The 20027-nt window shown below is 42.4% G+C and overlaps 2 protein-coding genes across 5 annotated transcripts in view; one reads left to right on the forward strand and one right to left on the reverse strand.

Moving 5' to 3' along the window:
- The first annotated feature begins 14 nt into the window (after positions 1-14).
- On the forward strand, positions 15-7191 carry msantd4 (Myb/SANT-like DNA-binding domain containing 4 with coiled-coils). Its single transcript, XM_029773714.1, has 4 exons — positions 15-141; positions 708-1288; positions 1941-2210; positions 5267-7191. Exons 2-4 carry the CDS (start codon positions 953-955, stop codon positions 5996-5998), a joined length of 1338 nt encoding a protein of 445 aa, XP_029629574.1. The 5' UTR covers positions 15-141; positions 708-952; the 3' UTR covers positions 5999-7191.
- Positions 7192-15095: 7904 nt separating this feature from the next.
- LOC115206576 (glutamate receptor 4) overlaps positions 15096-20027 on the reverse strand; it is a 142519-nt gene continuing 137587 nt past the window's right edge. For 2 of the 4 annotated variants that reach the window (XM_029773711.1, XM_029773710.1), the window contains exon 18: positions 15096-15510. In XM_029773711.1, coding sequence (XP_029629571.1) covers positions 15352-15510 — 159 coding nt within the window. In that variant the 3' untranslated portion in view covers positions 15096-15351. The remainder of the gene's footprint in view (positions 15511-20027) is intronic. The other 2 variants (XM_029773712.1, XR_003880820.1) reach the window with 2 other exon arrangements.

The raw sequence follows: 20027 nt of genomic DNA on the forward strand, positions 1-20027 counted from the left end.
AAACTGGTGCGACGTGACACGTCAAAAGTGGGCGTGGCAACGAGGGGACCAATGGGAAGGATGTTTATGGTGCGTCGCCAAAAGGTGTCTTTCCGATTCTGGCGTTGATGAGCATCTGATTTATTCTCTACGATTGATAAGGTGAGTTATTTTACGATGATCATAAATAGCATTACCATGTTGGCTCAATAAAAAGGATATGTGGGGATTTGAGTTTTTACGGTGCAAACGTGCTGGTGTGCTAGCTAGCTATCGGTTCCACAAACACCGCCGATTATGCTACATTACCAAGCTAGCTGATGCGTTTCACAAAAAGCGTAATGCAAAGCACTGCACTGAGTTTTTACATAGTCCAAACTGGAACCTATCCTGATCCCCGTCTCACCTCAGAAAATAGAGAGACAGATATGATTGCTATCTGTTCCCCCATCGTCAATCGTGGGCCCAAATAAATGAAAAAGAACCAAGGTTGTGGCATGGTTTGAAATTATGGTTGCCTGCAAGCAAATCTTTACTTTTGCGATACTCAGCAGGTAAAATACACAGCAGTCTTCTTACACATGCAGTCTTGGGTCTGTCAAAGCATTCACTTGTCCTGTGACAGATGAAGAACAGCCCCGTTTTGAGTTCTATTGAAGATAAGTTTACCACTAGTTTGAATCAACTAATCGTTCTCTGGTCACTGTGCTCCTGTGTTCGTCTTTCAGGAGGAAGCTGCGCCCTGTCCTGGTGCTCTGGTTGCCTGAGAACACATCTGCTGTAGCACTTACCTATTCTGTGTGACCTTTGAGTGAACTAAGGGAGTGTGTCACCTGAGGCAGGACAGTGGGATTCTTCTCAACAGCAGTCCTTCATCCAGCGATCTACAGCCTGACTGCTCTCTCCACCTCTCTCTGTATCTCCCCCCTTTCATCCCTCCCTCTTTCACACTTCTCTATGCTTCTGCCCAATTATGTCCCTCTCCATTTCAGAGTCCCTCTGTAAGACTTCTGTCTCTCCATCGCTATCTCCATCCCTCCTTGATCTCTCTCTCTCGCCATCTGTGTGCGCACCTCTCCTGACCGCCAGGCTGGATTTCCTGCAAATGAAACACCTGAAGAGGAAGAGGAAGAGTAACTACAGCGTTCGTGAGACGCAGACGCTGATCCGGGAGATCCACAAGCGACGAGACGTGCTGTTCTCCCGCCAGCAGAACACCGCCATCAACGAGTTGAAGAGACGAGCCTGGGAGGAGGTAGCAGGAGGCGTCAACGCACTGGGAGAGGGTGAACTACGCACAGCTTCAGAGGTGTGTGTGTGTGTGTGTGTGTGTGTGTGTGTGTGTGTGTGTGTGTGTGTGTGTGTGTGTGGGGAGGGGGCTTCCATAGTGACAAATTATGTTCTAAAAGAGTTTTGTGGCACTCGAGTCTGATCTCTAGACCACATTGAGTGTCTCGTATCGGATACATTTGTACTCCGTCTTGACTTGGTCTTGGACAATGAGGATTCATAATTTCTTCCAGAGACAAGTGGTGTAAAAAACTCGTAATTATCAGCTCCCATTGTCAGCGCATAAAACTGCTTCGCAAGCCCAAATTTCCTCACTCCTTTTATGTCACATTCATATCTTATTGCCTACTGAAACTTGGGCTTCCTACTTTAATCATATACTGTCGGGAGACCAGGGGAAGTTGGAATATATTTAGTATTTTTATTTATTATAGACTTGTTTGGGTTAGTGATAATTTGTAGTGGCTCTGTCTATTTGCCCTCACTTTAGGTGGCCTCAAACACAACACTGAAAATAATTTGTATCCTACATATAAGGGCCGCATTTCAATAGTTTAATTCACCCCGATTCACTGGAAGGAGTTCCTCAGTGCCGATTTTACCTAAACTTCCGGAAGCATTTTGAGTTGTGACATCACCACTGTTTGTAATGGCTGTTTGTGTGGTTCCAGGTGAAGCGGCGTTACCTGGACTGGCGGTCGCTAATGAAGAGGAAGCAGCTCCGTGCTGAGCTGTCTCTCTCCACAGGGCTGAAGGCAGAGTATGATCCGTCCTCCCCTGAACACGACGCCTCACTGGGTTCAGGGGACCAGTCGCTCGACCTCTCTGGCTTTCCTAAGGAGTCCCAGTGTGACTGGCAGGACCTGGCGGATCTTGGCGAGCCCAGCGGACACGCAATGTCTACGGGGGTTAAGTTGGAGGAGGAGGCCAATGGATACAGGGTGAGGATCCATGTGTTTGTGTGTGCGTTATTGATTTGTGAGTTGAATAAAGGGAACATGATGCATAACAAAAATTCATAATTATAGAATTATTGCGCAATCGATATCCATAGGCTACATTTGTGTTTATTTTTATCTGGTGTTAGTGCGTAGCCTAAGCTTTAGTTCCTAACTGTGGAATGCAAATACACGTCAATTGCCAAATGATTTTGGGAACTTGAGCAGAAAAAGTTACCATCAATCCACTGAAGCAAGAAAGACAAGGGCTGTGTTCGAATACTCATACTAACTGTACTAAACTCAGCAAAAAAAGAAACGTCCTCTCACTATCAACTGTGTTTATTTTCAGCAAACTTAACATGTGTAAATATTTGTATGAACATAACAAGATTCAACAACGGAGACATAAACTGAACAAGTTCCACAGGCATGTGACTAACAGAAATAGAATAATGTGTCCCTGAACAAAGGGGGGGGGGGTCAAAATCAAAAGTAACAGTCAGTATCTGGTGTGGCCACCATTAAGTACTGCAGTGCATCTCCTCCTCATGGACTGCACCAGATTTGCCTGTGAGATGTTACCCCACTCTTCCACCAAGGCACCTGAAGTTCCTGGACATTTCTAGGGGGAATGGCCCTAGCCCTCACCCTCCGATCCAACAGGTCCTAGATGTGCTCAATAGGCTTGCGAGCCAGGCTCTTTGCTGGCCATGGCAGAACACTGACATTCCTGTCTTGCAGGAAATCACGCACAGAACAAGCAGTATGACTGGTGGCATTGTCATGCTGGAGGGTCATGTCAGGATGAGCCTGCAGGAAGGGTACCACATGAGGGAGGAGGATGATGTTACAGTGAAGCCCTGTAACGCTGTTGATATTGCCTGCAATGAAAACAAGCTCAGTCCGATGATGACACACCGCCCCAGACCATGACGGACCCTCCACCTCCAAATCGATCCCGCTCCAGAGTACAGGCCTCTGTGTAACGTTCATTCCTTCAACGATACATAGGCGGCGTTGTTGTCGGTGATGTCTGGTGAGGACCTGCCTTACAACAGGCCTACAAGCCCTCAGTCCAGCCTCTCTCAGCCTATTGTGGACAGTCAGCACTGATGGAGGGATTGTGCATTCCTGGTGTAACTCGGGCAGTTGTTGTTGCCATCCCTTACCAGTCCTGCAGGTGTGATGTTTGGATGTACCGATCCTGTGCAGGTGTTACACTTGGTCTGCCACTGCGAGGACGATTAGCTGTCCGTCCTGTCTCCCTGTCTCCTGTCTTAGGCGTCTCACAGTACGGACATTGCAATGTATTACCCTGGCCACATCTGCAGTCCTCATGCCTCCTTGCCGCATGCCTTAGGCATGTTCATGAAGATAAGCAGGGACCCTGGGCATCTTTCTTTTGGTGTTTTCCAGAGTCAGTAGAAAGGCCTCTTTAGTGTCCTACATTTTCATAACTGTGACCTTAATTGACTACTGTCTGTAAGCTGTTAGTGTCTTAACGACCGTTCCACATCAATTGTTTATGGTTCATTGAACAAGCAAGGGAAACAGTGTTTAAACCCTTTACAGTGAAGATCTGTGAAGTTATTTAGATTTTTATGAATTATCTTTGAATGACAGGGTCCTGAAAAAGGGACGTTTCTTTTTTTGCTGAGTTTTTGTGACGTGAATTGAGTATATAGTATGGTTATTGGTCATAGTATGGATATAGTTATTATGCCAAGTTCCCAGATGTCGTACTAAATTCGCCAAAATATGAAGTATACACACGGGACACTATTTCTGTACTTTCGGGCCCATAATGCAATTCAGGAAATGGGCGTGGCTTCACATCGTTTTCAGATTTGAAGAAAATGGCGGAAAATATGCAGCCGAAGTACGAGAGTGGATACTGTATTGCTTTGCTCAACATTTGTCATAATTAGTGAATGTTATAAAGTAATGACTTTTCAAATAAGTTACGCTGCACGTTATATTAGCTGACAATTTGTTATCTACGCTGTCCTTACAAACCACATAGCATTTCATTACAGCAGTATGTACCAGTATGTTGTTAGCTAGCTAGTTAGCTAGCTAGATTATACATCAAACATGCCAGTATAATAACTATAGTATAATAACTATAGGCTATAACTAACTACCCAACATTGACTTGATTATTCCTGTCATTTTTAGCTTAGCTATATGGTATAGTCTTAGTGCGTTCTCAATGGACATTAGGGTGCTTTCGTAAATTCGCTCTGGCTATGTACTTCGATGTCAGAGCACTCTCGTCTGAGAATAATTAATTTACGAACGCTCAATAACCGTTGAATATGGCCGGTGTTAGCAAAAAGCATAATTAAATTGTCAGCAGCACAGTTAGTCACCAACGCTCTGGATAACTTGAAAACTGCCTAACCATCTCTGCTAGGGCGAGAAATGGTCAGAGTGGTCTCATTTGTGTATGGAAGTAGCTAGCCAAAATTAGCTTGGGTGCTTGACTGCCGTTGTAAGGTCAGAACGCTCAAATCAACCCTACTCCTTGGCCCGAGCGTCCAGTGTGCGCTCCGAGAGCGACACGCTCTGAATTTACAAACTGACAATCTTACAACGCTCTGAATTTCCAAGCGCACTCCAGATTGAATTTAAGAACGCACCCGAAGTCATAAAATGTCTAACTAGTAATTTGTTATGCTAACTAGCTAGCAAGAGGTTGCATAGCAACAGCATCAACTTCCGGTAGACGGGCGACGAGCTAGTACGCTCAACTGAAAGGATACAGTTTGTTTACAGTATACTAAAATGACCTAATTGTATACAGCATGTTAGTATGGGTATTCTTGACTAACAAATAGCCTACTAAAATGTCATCACTTATAAGTGGCGGATCTTTGCGTCTGTACAGCACATTTTCTATATTGTGGGTTAGGGTCGGGTGTGGGCCTCAGATTTTTACTGTCACATAGTTGGGCAGTGGTGAATGGGTTATTTGCAATTGCGGGTGAACAAACCGCTGACCTGTGCATCACCAGTGTGCGTATGATATTAATCAGTATATCTGTCTCTGTCAGCTGGAGGGTGATAGTGGTGAGGGTGAGGTAGAGGATGATGATTGTTTCCCCTCCCTCCTACCCGACATGGGAGAGCGAGATGGACGTATCCCTGAAGTCTTTTCACACATTGATGAGTTCGGAATGCTCAGCGCATCAAAGGGGGCGGCGGCCTCAATGAATCGGGACCTCTCATCGACCAGCCTGGGTGGACTGGGCTTTGCTGGCTTAGGACTGGCCAATCACGAGAGTGCGGGACTTCTGGTTGCCTTGGAGAAGCAGCGCGTGGAGCTCGAGAAGCAGCGTCTGGCTGTGGAAACGGAGCGGCTAGCGGTGGAGAGAGAGCGACTCCTACTGGAGAAGGAAAGACTGAGTCAGTCGGATGTGGAGAAAGAGAGATTGCAGCTGGAGAAAGAGAGATTGCAGCTGGAGAAAGAGCGACTTCGGGTGTTGCTCATGAACCAATCAGAACGGGCCACAGCTCCCCCCCAGCAAAGCCCTCCCTCTTCCTCCACCCCTACCACCACCTCTTCCTGTGCTGTGGATGGACAGAATGAGAGAAATGAGAATAAACCCTGGCTTTCTATGATGGATCTGGAGGGTGAGAGACTGAGGCTGGAGAAGGAACGACTGCAGTTAGAGAAAGAGAGGCTGCAGTTCTTTAAGTTTGAGTCTGGACGACTGCAGATAGAGCGGGAGAGACTAGAGGTGGAGAAGGAGAGAATACAGCTTCACCAGGATCAGGGTCGCTGAGGGAGCAGGAGGAAGGAGAGAGGAAGGATAGCATCAAGTTGTATTTGTCACATGCTTGGTAAACAACAGGTGTAGACAAACAGTGAAATGCTTAGGGGCCCTTCCCGCCAATGCAGCAAGAAAGAAAATAGAAAAGAAAACACATAATAATAGATACACAATGAGTAACGACAACTTGGCTATATACAAGGGGTACAGGTACCGAGTCCATATGCAGGGGTACGAGGTAATTGAGAGAGAGAGAGATGTACATAGTAAACCTTAGAAGTAGCGTATGTGGTGAGCATTAAAGGATATCTATGAGAGAAGTGCCTGGAAGAAGAGCAAACGAGGAGGGGGGGGGTTGTTATCTCAGTGTAGGCGGGCCAGCTACGAACCTGTATGAGCAGTCACCTCCATGGTCCAGTGAGGCTCTCTCCTCCCTCTCCTGTCTGTTTCTGACAGCTCCAATTGCTTGTTACAGTTCAGTCTGATCCACAATGGTTGAAATGAGGTGCACAGCTCAACCAAACTGACCTTAGATCAGCAGGGTGTCATCATCCAACTCCAGCTTGATGACAGAGGATTTTATCCAGTTTTATTTCCTGTAGAGGCGGGACCAAGACTGAAACTGTCACTCAAACTCAGTAGCCTCGTCCAATCACATAAAAAAAATCTCCCTGCCAATCATTCTGTTATGTCTGTGGACTTGCATTAACAGGGATTCTTTCAATTCAAAAGAGCGGTTAATTTTAACAAAGATAATCTGTCTGTACAATGTGTGTTTTGTATAAAGTGAGTGGTTGTGTACTGGGAGAAACGGTTTTGTCCCTGGTAAAGTTGTGTGTAGTTCAGTAGTACCATCCATGTACTGCATAGGAAGTAGACATCATGTAGAATAGCTGTAAACTCAAAGCACAAAATGCTCAATGTGTGACTGTTTTCCAACCAGTGTCATATCAGGCCTTACAGATGTCTTTATTTTTCCAAACCTAAGTCTTTTCTAATTGTTTTATTTTGATAGTGGGTGTGGTTTGGTACTATGATGAAATGTTTTGTGTGGTGTTCTATAGTAGCCCTGTAGTTGAATATATCTGCTGGTTCACCTGTCGTCCGAGGAAAGAGTTGAGTAACTATTTAAAAAGGAGAAAAAAAGAGATGGAGTCTGTATGTCTTCTGCATTGCCTTGACTCACAATAAAGGATATACATGAATAGGGTGTTTTTACTTTATTCTGCCTGTTTTTGAATACATCTGGTGTAACCACCCCCCCCCCCCCCCCCACATTCACACTTAAATCACCTGATGTATACAGTGCATTTGGAAAGTTTTCAGACCCCCCTTTTTCCACATTTTGTTATGTTAGTCTTATTATAAAATGGATGGAATAAATGTTTTTCCTCATCAATCTACACAATACCCCCTAATGACAAAGGGCAAACAGGTTTTTAGAAATGTTTGCAACAAAAGTATCTTATTTACATAAGTATTCAGACCCTTTGCATTGAGACTCGAGATTGAGCTCAGGCGCATTTTGTTTCCATTGATCATCCTAGGGCTGTTTCTACGACTTGAAGTCAATCTGTGGTAAATTCAATTGATTGGGGAAAGGTCCAACAGTTGAGTGCATGTCAGAACAAAAACCAAGCCCTGAGGTTGAAAGAATAGTCCTTCGTGCTCTGAGACAGTATTGTGCTGAGGCACAGATCTGGGGAAGGGTTCAGAAAAACAATCTGCAGCATAGAAGGTCCCCAGGAACACAGTGGCCTCCATCATTCTTAAATGGAAGTTTGATACCACCACGACTCTTCCTAGAGCTGGCCGCCCGGACAAACTGGGCAATCGGGAGATAAGGTCATTTGTCAGGGAGGTGACCAAGAACTCGATGGTCACTCTGACAGAGCTCCAGAGTTTCTCTGTGGAGATTGGAGAACCTTCCAGAAGGACAACCATCTGCAGCACTCCACCAAACAGGCCTTTATAGTAGAGTGGCCAGACGGAAGCCACTCCTCAGTAAAAGGCACATGACAGCCCGCTTGGAGTTTGCCAAAAGGCACCTAAAGGACTCTGAGACCATGAGAAACAAGATTCTCTGGTATGATGAAACCAAGATTGTACTCTTTGGCCTGAATCTCAAGTGTCATGTCTGGAGGAAACCTGGCTCCATCCCTACGGTGGATCATGGTGATGGCAGCATCATGCTGTGGGGATGTTTTTCAGCGGCAGGGACTGGGAGACTAGTCAGGATCAAGGGAAAGATGAATGGATCAAATTGCAGCGAGATCCTTGATTTAAAAAAAACTGCTCCAGAGCGCTCAGGACCTCAGACTGGGGCGGAGGTTCACCTTCCAGAAGGACAATGACCCTAAGCACAAAGCCAAGACAGCGCAGGAGTGGCTTCGGGATAAGTCTCTGATTGTCCTTGCGTGGCCCAGCCAGAGCCTGGACATGAACCCGATCGAACATCTCTGGAGAGACCTGAAAATAGCTGTGGAGCAACGCTCCCCATCCATCCTGACAGAGCTTAAGAGGATCTGCAGAGAAGAATGGGAGAAAATCCTCAAATACAGGTGTGCCAAGCTTGTAGCATCATACCCAAGAATACTCAAGGCTGTAATTGCTGCCAAAAGTTCTTCAACAAAGTACTGAGTAAAGAGTCAGAATACTTATGTAAATGTGATATTTCATTTTTAAAATATTTTTTACATTTGCAAAATATTCTAAAAACCAGTTTTTGCTTTGTCATTATGGAGTATTGTGTGTAGATTGATGGGGAGAAAAAAACAATGCATTTAGAATAAGGTTTAACGTAATGAAATGTGGAAAAAGTCAAGAGGTCTGAATACTTTCCAAATGCACTGTAAATACAGTTGAAGTCAGAAGTTTACATACATCTTAGCGAAATATATTTAAACTCAGTTTTTCATAATTCCTGACATTTAATCGTTGTAAAAATTCCCTCTTTTAGGTCAGTTTGGATCACCACTTTATTTTAAGAATGTGAAATGTAAGAATAATAGTAGAGAAAACAATTTCAGCTTTTATTTCTTTCATCAAATTCCCAGTGGGTCAGAAGTTTACATACACTCAATTAGTATTTGGTAGCTTCCCACAATAAGTTGGGTGAATTTTGGCCCATTCCTCCTGACAGAGCTGGTGTAACTGAGTCAGGTTTGTAGGCCTCCTTGCTCGCACATGCTTTTTCAGTTCTGCCCTCACATTTTCTATAGGATTGAGGTCACGGCTTTGTGATGGCCAAGTCAATACGTTGACTTTGTTGTCCTTAAGCCATTTTGTCACAACTTTGGAAGTATGCTTAGGGTCATTGTCCATTTGGAAGACCCATTTGCGACCAAGCTTTAACTTCCTGACTGATGTCTTGAGATGTTGCTTCAATATATACACATAATTTTCCTGCCTCATTATGCCATCTATTTTTAGAAGTGCACCAGTCCCTCCTGCAGAAAAGCACCCCCACAACATGATGCTGCCCACCCCCGTACTTCACGGTTGGGATGGTGTTCTTCGGCTTGCAAGCGTCCCCCTTTTTCCTCCAAACATAACGATGGTCATTATGGCCAAACCGTTCTATTTTTGTTTTATCAGACCAGAGGACATTTCTCCAAAAATAAACTATCTTTCTCCCCATGTGCAGTTCAAACCCTAGTCTGCCTTTTTTATGGCAGTTTTGGAGCACTGGCTTCTTCCTTGCTGAGCGGCCTTTCAGGTTATTTCGATATAGGACTTGTTTTACTGAGGATATAGATACTTGTGTACCTGTTTCCTCCAGCATTTTCACAAGGGCCTTTGCTGTTCTGGGATTGATTTGCACTTTCACACCAAAGTTCGTTCATCTCTAGGAGACAGAACGCATCTCCTTCCTGAGCGGTATGATGGCTGTGTGGTCCCATGGTGTTAATACTTGCGTGCTATTGATTGTACAGATGAACGTGGTACCTTCAGGCGTTTGGAAATTGCTCCCAAGGATGAACCAGGAGGTCTAATTTTTTTCTGAGGTCTTGGCTGATTTATTTTGATTTTCCCATGATGTCAAGCAAAGAGGCACTGGGTTTGAAGGTAGGCCTTGAAATACATCCACAGGTACACCTCCAATTGACTCAAATGATGTCAATTAGCCTATCAGTAGCTTCTAAAGCCATGACAGAATTTTCAGGTATTTTCCAAGCTGTTTAAAGGCACAGTCAACTTAGTGTATGTAAACTTCTAACACACTGGAATTGTGATACTGTGAAATAACCTGTCTGTAAACAATTGTTGGAAAAATTATTTGTCATGCACAAAGTAGATGTCCTAACCGACTTGCCAAAACTATAGTTTGTCAACAAGAAATTTGTGGAGTGGTTAAAAAACGAGTTTTAATGACTCCAACCTAACTGTATGTAAACTTCTGACTTCCACTGTATACACACACACACACACACACAGAGTAGGGAGTTTAAATCACAAAGACTAGGCTTTTTTTAAACTTTGGGATTTTCTGTTGTCTGTTTCTGCAAGGAAAGCCCTATATGAAAGGATCTGCTTCAGCTGCTGACTGGCTTCGGTTTTTAAGTCCAATTCTGTTTGATTAAATGGTTCTTTTTCACTGGTGAAACGTGTCTTGAATGATGTTTAATAACTAAATAAACAACGAAGTGTGTAGAATAGAAAATATTTGGAGCAGTTTGGCTCCTCAACTGTGGAAAAACATAAAATATCCCCTATATCTGTCCAGTAAAATACCTGCTGGTTATCATATCTGTCCAGTAAAATACCTAGTGGTTATCATATCTGTCCAGTAAAATACCTGCTGGTTATCATATCTGTCCAGTAAAATACCTAGTGGTTATCATATCTGTCCAGTAAAATACCTGCTGGTTATCATATCTGTCCAGTAAAATACCTTGTGGTTATCATATCTATCCAGCAAAATACCTCGTGGTTATCATATCTGTCCAGTAAAATACCTCGTGGTTATCATATCTGTCCAGTAAAATACCTAGTGGTTATCATATCTGTCCAGTAAAATACTTGCTGGTTATCATATCTGTCCAGTAAAATACTTGCTGGTTATCATATCTGTCCAGTAAAATACCTGCTGGTTATCATATCTGTCCAGTAAAATACCTGCTGGTTATCATATCTATCCAGTAAAATACCTCGTGGTTATCATATCTATCCAGTAAAATACCTCGTGGTTATCATATCTATCCAGTAAAATACCTCGTGGTTATCATATCTGTCCAGTAACATACCTCGTGGTTATCATATCTGTCCAGTAAAATACCTAGTGGTTATCATATCTGTCCAGTAAAATACCTGCTGGTTATATCTGTCCAGTAAAATACCTAGTGGTTATCATATCTGTCCAGTAAAATACCTGCTGGTTATCATATCTGTCCAGTAAAATACCTAGTGGTTATCATATCTGTCCAGTAAAATACCTCGTGGTTATCATATCTGTCCAGTAAAATACCTGCTGGTTATCATATCTATCCAGTAAAATACCTCGTGGTTATCATATCTATCCAGTAAAATACCTCGTGGTTATCATATCTATCCAGTAAAATACCTCGTGGTTATCATATCTGTCCAGTAAAATACCTAGTGGTTATCATATCTGTCCAGTAAAATACCTAGCGGTTATCATATCTATCCAGTAAAATACCTAGTGGTTATCATATCTGTCCAGTAAAATACCTGCTGGTTATCATATCTGTCCAGTAAAATACCTAGTGGTTATCATATCTATCCAGCAAAATACCTAGTGGTTATCATATCTATTCAGTAAAATACCTGCTGGTTATCATATCTGTCCAGTAAAATACCTAGTGGTTATATCTGTCCAGTAAAATACCTAGTGGTTATCATATCTGTCCAGTAAAATACCTGCTGGTTATCATATCTGTCCAGTAAAATACCTGCTGGTTATCATATCTGTCCAGTAAAATACCTAGTGGTTATCATATCTGTCCAGTAAAATACCTGCTGGTTATCATATCTGTCCAGTAAAATATCTGCTGGTTATCATATCTGTCCAGTAAAATACCTAGTGGTTATCATATCTGTCCAGTAAAATACCTAGTGGTTATCATATCTATCCATTCACCATTGAAACCCATCAGCGTTGCAGTTCTTGACACACTCAAACCAGTGCGCCTGGCACCTACTACCATACCCTGTTCAAAGGCACTTAAAAAAAAATCTTGCCCATTCACCCTCAATGACACATACGGAGTCCAAGTCTCAAGTCTTAAAAATACTTCTTTAACCTGTCTCCTCCCCTTCATCTACACTGATTTAAGTGGTTTTAACAGGTGACATCAATAAGGGATCATAGCTTTCACCTGGATTCACCTGGATTCACCTGGTCAGTCTGTGTCATGGGAAAGAGCAGGTGTTCTTAATGTTTTGTTCACTCAATGTATGGTGCCAATGGCGATGTAAATGTCAATGATATCTATAGTTACTGTCATTGTCATCATTTCCATGTGTAAAATGAGTAACTACATTATATTTCTGGAAGGGTCTTCTCCAATAACTCTTCAGAAACTATCATCTTGAAGTCACACACAGTACAACCAAATATGTTGTTAGTACTTCTTAAGGATCCAACCCTTTTTTTTCGATTTTCACCTAAAATGACATACCCAAATCTCACTGCCTGTAGCTCAGGACCTGAAGCAAGGATATGCATATTCTTAATACCGTTTGAAAGGAAACCCTTTGAAGTTTGTGGAAATGTGAAATGAATGTAGGAGAATATAACACATCTTTGTATTTTTTTGTATCATCATCTTTGAAATGCAAGAGAAAGGCCATAATGTATTATTCCAGCCCAGGCACAATTGTGATTTTGGCTACTAGATGTATGTGAAAAGTTTTAGGCTGATCCAATGAACCATTGCATATATGTTCAAAATGTTGTATCAAGACTGCCCAAATGTGCCTAATTGGTTTAGAAATACATTTAAGTTCATAACTGTGCACTCTCCTCAAACAATAGCATGGTATTCTTCCACTGTAATAGCTACTGTAAATTGGACAGTGCAGTTAGATTAACACAAATTTATGCTTTCTGCCCATATCAGATATGTCTATGTCTTGGGAAATGTTCTTGTTACTTACAACTTCATGCTAATCACATTAGCCTACGTTAGCTCAACCGTTCCACCGGGGGGTGGGAGACATCAATCCCATAGAGGTTAAAGAAATACGCAGAGAAAAGAGGGGTTGATATTTTACTAGAAAAAGAAACCTAATACAAAGAAAGATTGTGTTAAACCCATAAAAACCTAAGGTGGTTAGTAGTCAGCCAGCAGTCAGCCTGTCTGCTTCAACGATACACAGATAGGAGTGCCTGCCTCGGGTTAGTTCATTTGGTGGGAGATTGAAAACTAAAACAACGATCTAAATATCGTGTAAACTCTAGAGGGTTAGGAGAGGGAGAGAGAAAAAGACTAGGGCTTAGAGTGAGAGTTTAAAGACCTGACTGGTCATGTCAGTGCCTATAAGAGTCAAAAGGTCAAAGCTAGAGAAGGTCAAAGGTTTAATGTCAAGGGTTAGGTCAAGGTGACTTTGTGTGCATTGACACTCAGTTTAGGCAGGACCCTGTCAGTGGGTGGAGAGGAGATACACAGTGCTCAAAATGCCAGGGCCAAGGCAATACTACCCACGCAACTGCTGTCAATGCCACCAAACTCCACCGTTCAGTTAGAACTCTTTCATTTTAAATGTGTGGTACTTCGAAAAATAAAAACTTGAATTTAGTTATTTTAGTTCTTTTTTCTTTCTCCCTTTCCTCCTAGCCCATCCAGACAGCTGCAATAGACTTTAAAACAGAAGACGGTCAGACAAAATAACCATTTCACAGGAATAGACACGAAGATCTGGGACTATTGTACGAACAGAGGCTGTGTTCTCAAAATGGTGGACAAAAAAACAAAATAAAAAACGGGGAACAAACAAACAAAACTAGAAAAAAAGGAACATCTCATGTGGTGTCAAAGATCGTTCTGTAAGAGTTGACACTGTGTAAGTGACGATGTGTGTTTGTGTTTTGTAAATTTGTGAGTGTCAGATTGACATTCAGTGTGGATTAGGACATACAAAGACTGTGGAACATAATCATTATCAAAACACCCTTTAACAGAACATATGTCATGGCCTCACTCAATGGTGATCATATCATTTTCTATAGCTCTCTATAGATGTGTGTGTGTATATATATATATATATATATATATATTCATTTGTATTATATATAATATGTATTTATAAAAAGATGTATTTATAATTACAAGTGGCATTTTCTTATATTCATTATTGCAATGAATTATTACCTAAGATGGTTAAAAAAGAGAGGTGAGTTCAGTTTTGCTACACAGTAATTTACAACAGTTTAAAATGCAAGCTTCTGAAACAGTCAGTACCTTCCCTCTCCACTGGAAAACAACATGTCCATGTCTCACGTGACACCCTGTCCCCCATATAGTGGACTACTTTAGACCAGTGCTCTAGATGGCTAAATCTGGCCCTGGTCAAAAACAATACCTTTTATGGGGGATTTACTTTGATACGTTTTCTTCACTTTTCACAGAATGTACAGCTTTACCTCTGTTCCCTGTCCAGAGAAGTGATACATGTAGTTGTTATTTAGCGTTACTGTCATTATTATGGATCATTTCAGTAACTATTACTCATTTTTATTTTCATTTTTTACAAACCCCTGTGAATCCTACGGTCGTGTTAGCCATATGAGTTTGGAGACCTATTACGGTAACTTCAGTGATCTCTGCATTGTGTTTGCGAGACGCTAACCAAAGCGTTGTAAAAGCATGTTCGTCTGAACAGTTCATGGAGAAAGAGCAGGTTTGTACAGTCCAACGTTTACAGGTTTACAGTTTTCTGGTCTTATAAGTGATTCGCCTGGAGCTTATTCTTCGTAGGCAAGTGAAGATGATGATTTGTCCTAAAGCATTGTTTCCTGGTAAGGGATCAGGGGTGTGGCTTGTTAGAGGACGCAGTCCATCACATCGGAGCAGATAAAGTCATGTCTGTCTGCTCATGACAGTGCTCAAAGTCTTCATCATCATCATCACATTTTCATTTTTTAAAATCTTTCTCAGTTATTCTTTTCTGTTCCATGTCGTCAGTGTTCTAACACTGTTAGTTTGTCACCTTGTTGTCCTAGTTTCATGGAGCTCAAATTAGGATTTTAGTGTGATGGTGATCATCATGTTTGTCCCTCCTCTCTCCCTGTTGTTGCTGTTAGCTTGCTGGCGGTCTCTGGTCTGTGTGTCTGTGTGTGTGGCGTCGGGGTGGTAATGACGTAGCCGTGTGTGTGGTTAAGGCACAGTGTGTGTTTTTGGTTTTCAGGGTAGGCCCGATGGTAGGGTAAGCCCTGGGTGTCTGAGGGAGTGGCCAGCATGGACGGCCTTAGGGCAGTCCGGTGTTAAGACACGCCCATTCTCACCCACACTGCCCGTGATTGACAGCCGAGCCTTGTTCCGCATGGCTTCTGTGAAGGGCAGCTGGAGGGGAAGAGCCAGGGGAGGATAACAGGGTGATTTAAAAAGGGAGGGGCAATGGGAAAAGAGGAAAGAAAGAAACACTTGTGAGTTTTTGTAATTTGACCCTAATGAATCATATACATAATTCACTGTCAACAGAGGAACACACAAATACATGTTCATATGCTCATAAGCACGAATTAATGCACACACACACACACAAGAATTGGAACATACAGGTAACTTCCAAAATAAAGGGAAAACTTGGGTAAATGAGGGAAACAAAGTATAATGAAAGCAGGTGATTCCACACAGGTGTGGTTCCTGAGTTAATTAAGCAGTTAACATTACATCATGCTTAGGGTCATGTATATAAATGCCCAGTTCCCATTATTTTGGCTACTATGGCTAGAAGAGATCTGTGACTTTGAAAGACTGGTCTCATAAAGGTGTGTGTGTGTGTGTGTGTGTGTGTGTGTCACCAGATCTCAACACAATTGAACACTTGGAGATTCTGGAGCGACGCCTGAGACAGCTTTCCACCACCATCAACAAAACACCAAATTATTTAATTTATTGTGGAAGAATGGTGTCGCATCCCTCCAATAGAGTTCCAGACACTTGTAGAATCTATGCCAAGGCGCATTGAAGCTGTTCTGGCGGCTCGTAGTGACCCAACGCCCTGTTAAGACACTTTATGTTGGTGTTTTCTTTATTTTGGCAGTTACCTGTATATGACTACTTAAACTAACATTGTATAAAAAAAGGCAGGCAAAAACAAACACACAGATGCTCAGGATACCTTTCAGATACGTTTGTGTGAGACATCTGCATTTCAAGGTGACCATGCATTTCTGGGGTTTGAAAAACATGGAAGGTGATGTTTTGTAAATTTAGGATTTGTATAGTAAGGTGAGGTTTTGTACAGTTGTGGCCAAAAGTTTTGAGAATGACACAAATATACATTTTCACAAAGTCTGCTGCCTCAGTTTGCATGATGGCAATTTGCATATACTCCAGAATGTTATGAAGAGTGATCAGATGAATTGCAAAGTCCCTCTTTGCCATGCAAATAAACATTTCCACTGCATTTCAGCCCTGCCACAAAAGGACCAGCTGACATCATGTCAGTGATTCTCTCGTTAACACAGGTGTGAGTGTTGACGAGGACAAGGCTGGAGATCACTCTGTCATGCTGATTGAGTTCGAATAACAGACTGGAAGCTCAAAAGGGTGGTGGTGCTTGGAATCATTGTTCTTCCTCTGTCAACCATGGTTACCTGCAAGGAAACACATGCCGTCATCATTGCTTTGCACAAAAAGGGCTTCACAGGCAAGGATATTGCTGCCAGTAAGATTGCACCTAAATCAACCATTTATCGGATCATCAAGAACTTCAAGGAGAGCAGTTCAATTGTTGTGAAGAAAGCTTCAGGGCGTCCAAGAAAGTCCAGCAAGTACCAGGACCGTCTCCTAAAGTTTATTCAGCTGCGGGATCGGGGCACCACCAGTACAGAGCTTGCTCAGGAATGGCAGCAGGCAGGTGTGAGTGCATCTGCACGCACAGTGAGGCAAAGACTTTTGGAGGATGGCCTGGTGTCAAGAAGGGCAACAAAGAAGCCACTTCTCTCCAGGAAAAACATCAGGGACAGACTGATATTCTACAAAAGGTACAGGGATTGGACTGCTGAGGACTGGGGTAAAGTAATTTTCTCTGATGAATCCCCTTTCCGATTGTTTGGGGCATCCGGAAAAAAACTTGCCCAGAGAAGACAAGGTGAGCGCTACCATCAGTCCTGTGTCATGCCAACAGTAAAGCATCCTGAGACCATTCATATGTGGGGTTGCTTCTCAGCCAAGGGAGTGGGCTCACTCACAATTTTGCCTAAGAACACATCTATGAATAAAGAATGGTACCAACACATCCTCAAAGAGCAACTTCTCCCAACCATCCAGGAACAGTTTGGTGACGAACAATGCCTTTTCCAGCATGATGGAGCACCTTGCCATAAGGCAAAAGTGATAACTAAGTGGCTCGGGGAACAAAACATCGATATTTTGGGTCCATGGCCAGGAAACTCCCCAGACCTTAATCCCATTGAGAACTTGTGGTCAATTCTCAAGAGGCGGGTGGACAAACAAAAACCTACAAATTCTGACAAACTCATGAATTATGCATTAATTATGTAAGAATGGGCTGCCATCAGTCAAGGTGTGGCCCAGAAGTTAATTGACAGCATGCCAGGGCGGATTGCAGAGGTCTTGAAAAAGAAGGGTCAACACTGCAAATATTGACTCTTTGCATCAACTTCATGTAATTGTCAATAAAAGCCTTTGACACTTATGAAATGCTTGTAATTATACTTCAGTATTCCATAGTAACATCTGACAAAATATCTAAAGACACTGAAGCAGCAAACTTTGTAGAAATTAATATTTGTGTCATTCTCAAAACTTTTGGCCACGACTGTAAGGTGAGGTTTTGTAAGGTGAGATTTTGTTCAGTAAGGTGAGGTTTGTAAGGTGAGATTTTGTACAATAAGGTGAGGAAAAGGGGAAGTGAAGGGTGTTTCACAGATTTTGAATTATAGAGAGAGACTGACTGACTCCTGTTTAGTCATGAGAAACACTTTATAGGAACAGACTACTCATTGATATACAATGTTCCTAATGTTTCATTTAGGAAATGTTATGTTTATCTCTTTTGCGTTAACCCTAAAAGCACCAACGGGTCAAAAATGTCATATTTTCTTATCCCTTTTTTTATCTTTTAAAAATGTTGTGATTTTGTCAAGCAACTGGTTACCAACCAAAAAGCTAAATTTACCATGATTTCTGTGTTAATATGGAAGAATGAAAAATAATCTATTTTCTATACTAGTGGTAAAAATGTGAACTCAATTGTAAACTTTGATAAAGCACCGAATTTGGCACAGAGGGAGATGTACATTGAGGGAAAAAAAGTATTTGATCCCCTGCTGATTTTGTACGTTTGCCCACTGACAAAGAAATGATCAGTCTATAGTGGTAAAAATGTGAACTCAATTGTAAACTTTGATAAAGCACCGAATTTGGCACAGAGGGAGATGTACATTGAGGGAAAAAAAGTATTTGATCCCCTGCTGATTTTGTACGTTTGCCCACTGACAAAGAAATGATCAGTCTATAATTTTAATGGTAGGTTTATTTGAACAGTGAGAGACAGAATAACAAAAAAATCCTGAAAAACGCATGGCAAAAATGTTATAAATTGATTTGCATTTTAATGAGGAAAATAAGAATTTGACCCCCTCTCAATCAGAAAGATTTCTAGCTCCCAGGTATCTTTTATACAGGTAACGAGCTGAGATTAGGAGCACACTCTTAAAGGGAGTGCTCCTAATCTCAGTTTGTTACCTGTATAAAAGACACCTGTCCACAGAAGCAATCAATCAATCAGATTCCAAATTCTCCACCATGGCCAAGACCAAAGAGCTCTCCAAGGATGTCAGGGACAAGATTGTAGACCTACACAAGGCTGGAATGGGCTACAAGACCATCGCCAATCAGCTTGGTGAGAAGGTGACAACAGTTGGTGTGATTATTCGCAAATGGATGAAACACAAAAGAACTGTCAATATCCCTCGGCCTGGGGCTCCATGCAAGATCTCACCTCGTGGAGTTGTAATGATCATGAGAACGGTGAGGAATCAGCCCAGAACTACACGGGAGGATCTTGTCAATGATCTCAAGGTCCCCTGCTCAAGAAAGCACATATACATGCCCGTCTGAAGTTTGCCAATGAACATCTGAATGATTCAGAGGACAACTGGGTGAAAGTGTTGTGGTCAGATGAGACCAAAATGGAGCTCTTTGGCATGAACTCAACTCGCCGTGTTTGGAGGAGGCGGAATGCTGCCTATGACCCCAAGAACACCATCCCCACCGTCAAACATGGAGGTGGAAACATTATGCTTTGGGGGTGTTTTTCTGCTAAGGGGACAGGACAACTTCACTGCATCAAAGGGACGATGGACGGGGCCATGTACCATCAAATCTTGGGTGAGAACCTCCTTCCCTCAGCCAGGGCATTGAAAATGGGTCGTGGATGGGTATTCCAGCATGACAATGACCCAAAACGCATGGCCAAGGCAACAAAGGAGTGGCTCAAGAAGAAGCACATTAATGTCCTGGAGTGGCCTAGCCAGTCTCCAGACCTTAATCCCATAGAAAATCTGTGGAGGGAGCTGAAGGTTCGAGTTGCCAAACGTCAGCCTCGAAACCTTAATGACTTGGAGAAGATCTGCAAAGAGGAGTGGGACAAAATCCCTCCTGAGATGTGTGCAAACCTGGTGGCCAACTACAAGAAACGTCTGACCTCAAGGGTTTTGCCACCAAGTACTGAGTCATGTTTTGCAGAGGGGTCAAATACTTATTTCCCTCATTAAAATGCAAATAATTTTATAACATTTTTGACATGCGTTTTTCTGGATTTTTTGTTGTTATTCTGTCTCTCACTGTTCAAATAAACCTACCATTAACATTATAGACTGATCATT

This window comes from Salmo trutta, chromosome 13 (assembly GCF_901001165.1).
Source record: "Salmo trutta chromosome 13, fSalTru1.1, whole genome shotgun sequence".
NCBI classification, from domain to species: domain Eukaryota; kingdom Metazoa; phylum Chordata; class Actinopteri; order Salmoniformes; family Salmonidae; genus Salmo; species Salmo trutta.

Bases quoted from the DNA above. Each gene is read 5' to 3' on its own strand.
- msantd4 (XM_029773714.1), top strand. From the start codon at position 953: ATGTCCCTCTCCATTTCAGAGTCCCTCTGTAAGACTTCTGTCTCTCCA. The intron at 1,289-1,940 runs GTGTGTGTGTGT...GTGTGGTTCCAG, and splicing joins AACTACGCACAGCTTCAGAG to GTGAAGCGGCGTTACCTGGA. The intron at 2,211-5,266 runs GTGAGGATCCAT...TGTCTCTGTCAG, and splicing joins AGGAGGCCAATGGATACAGG to CTGGAGGGTGATAGTGGTGA.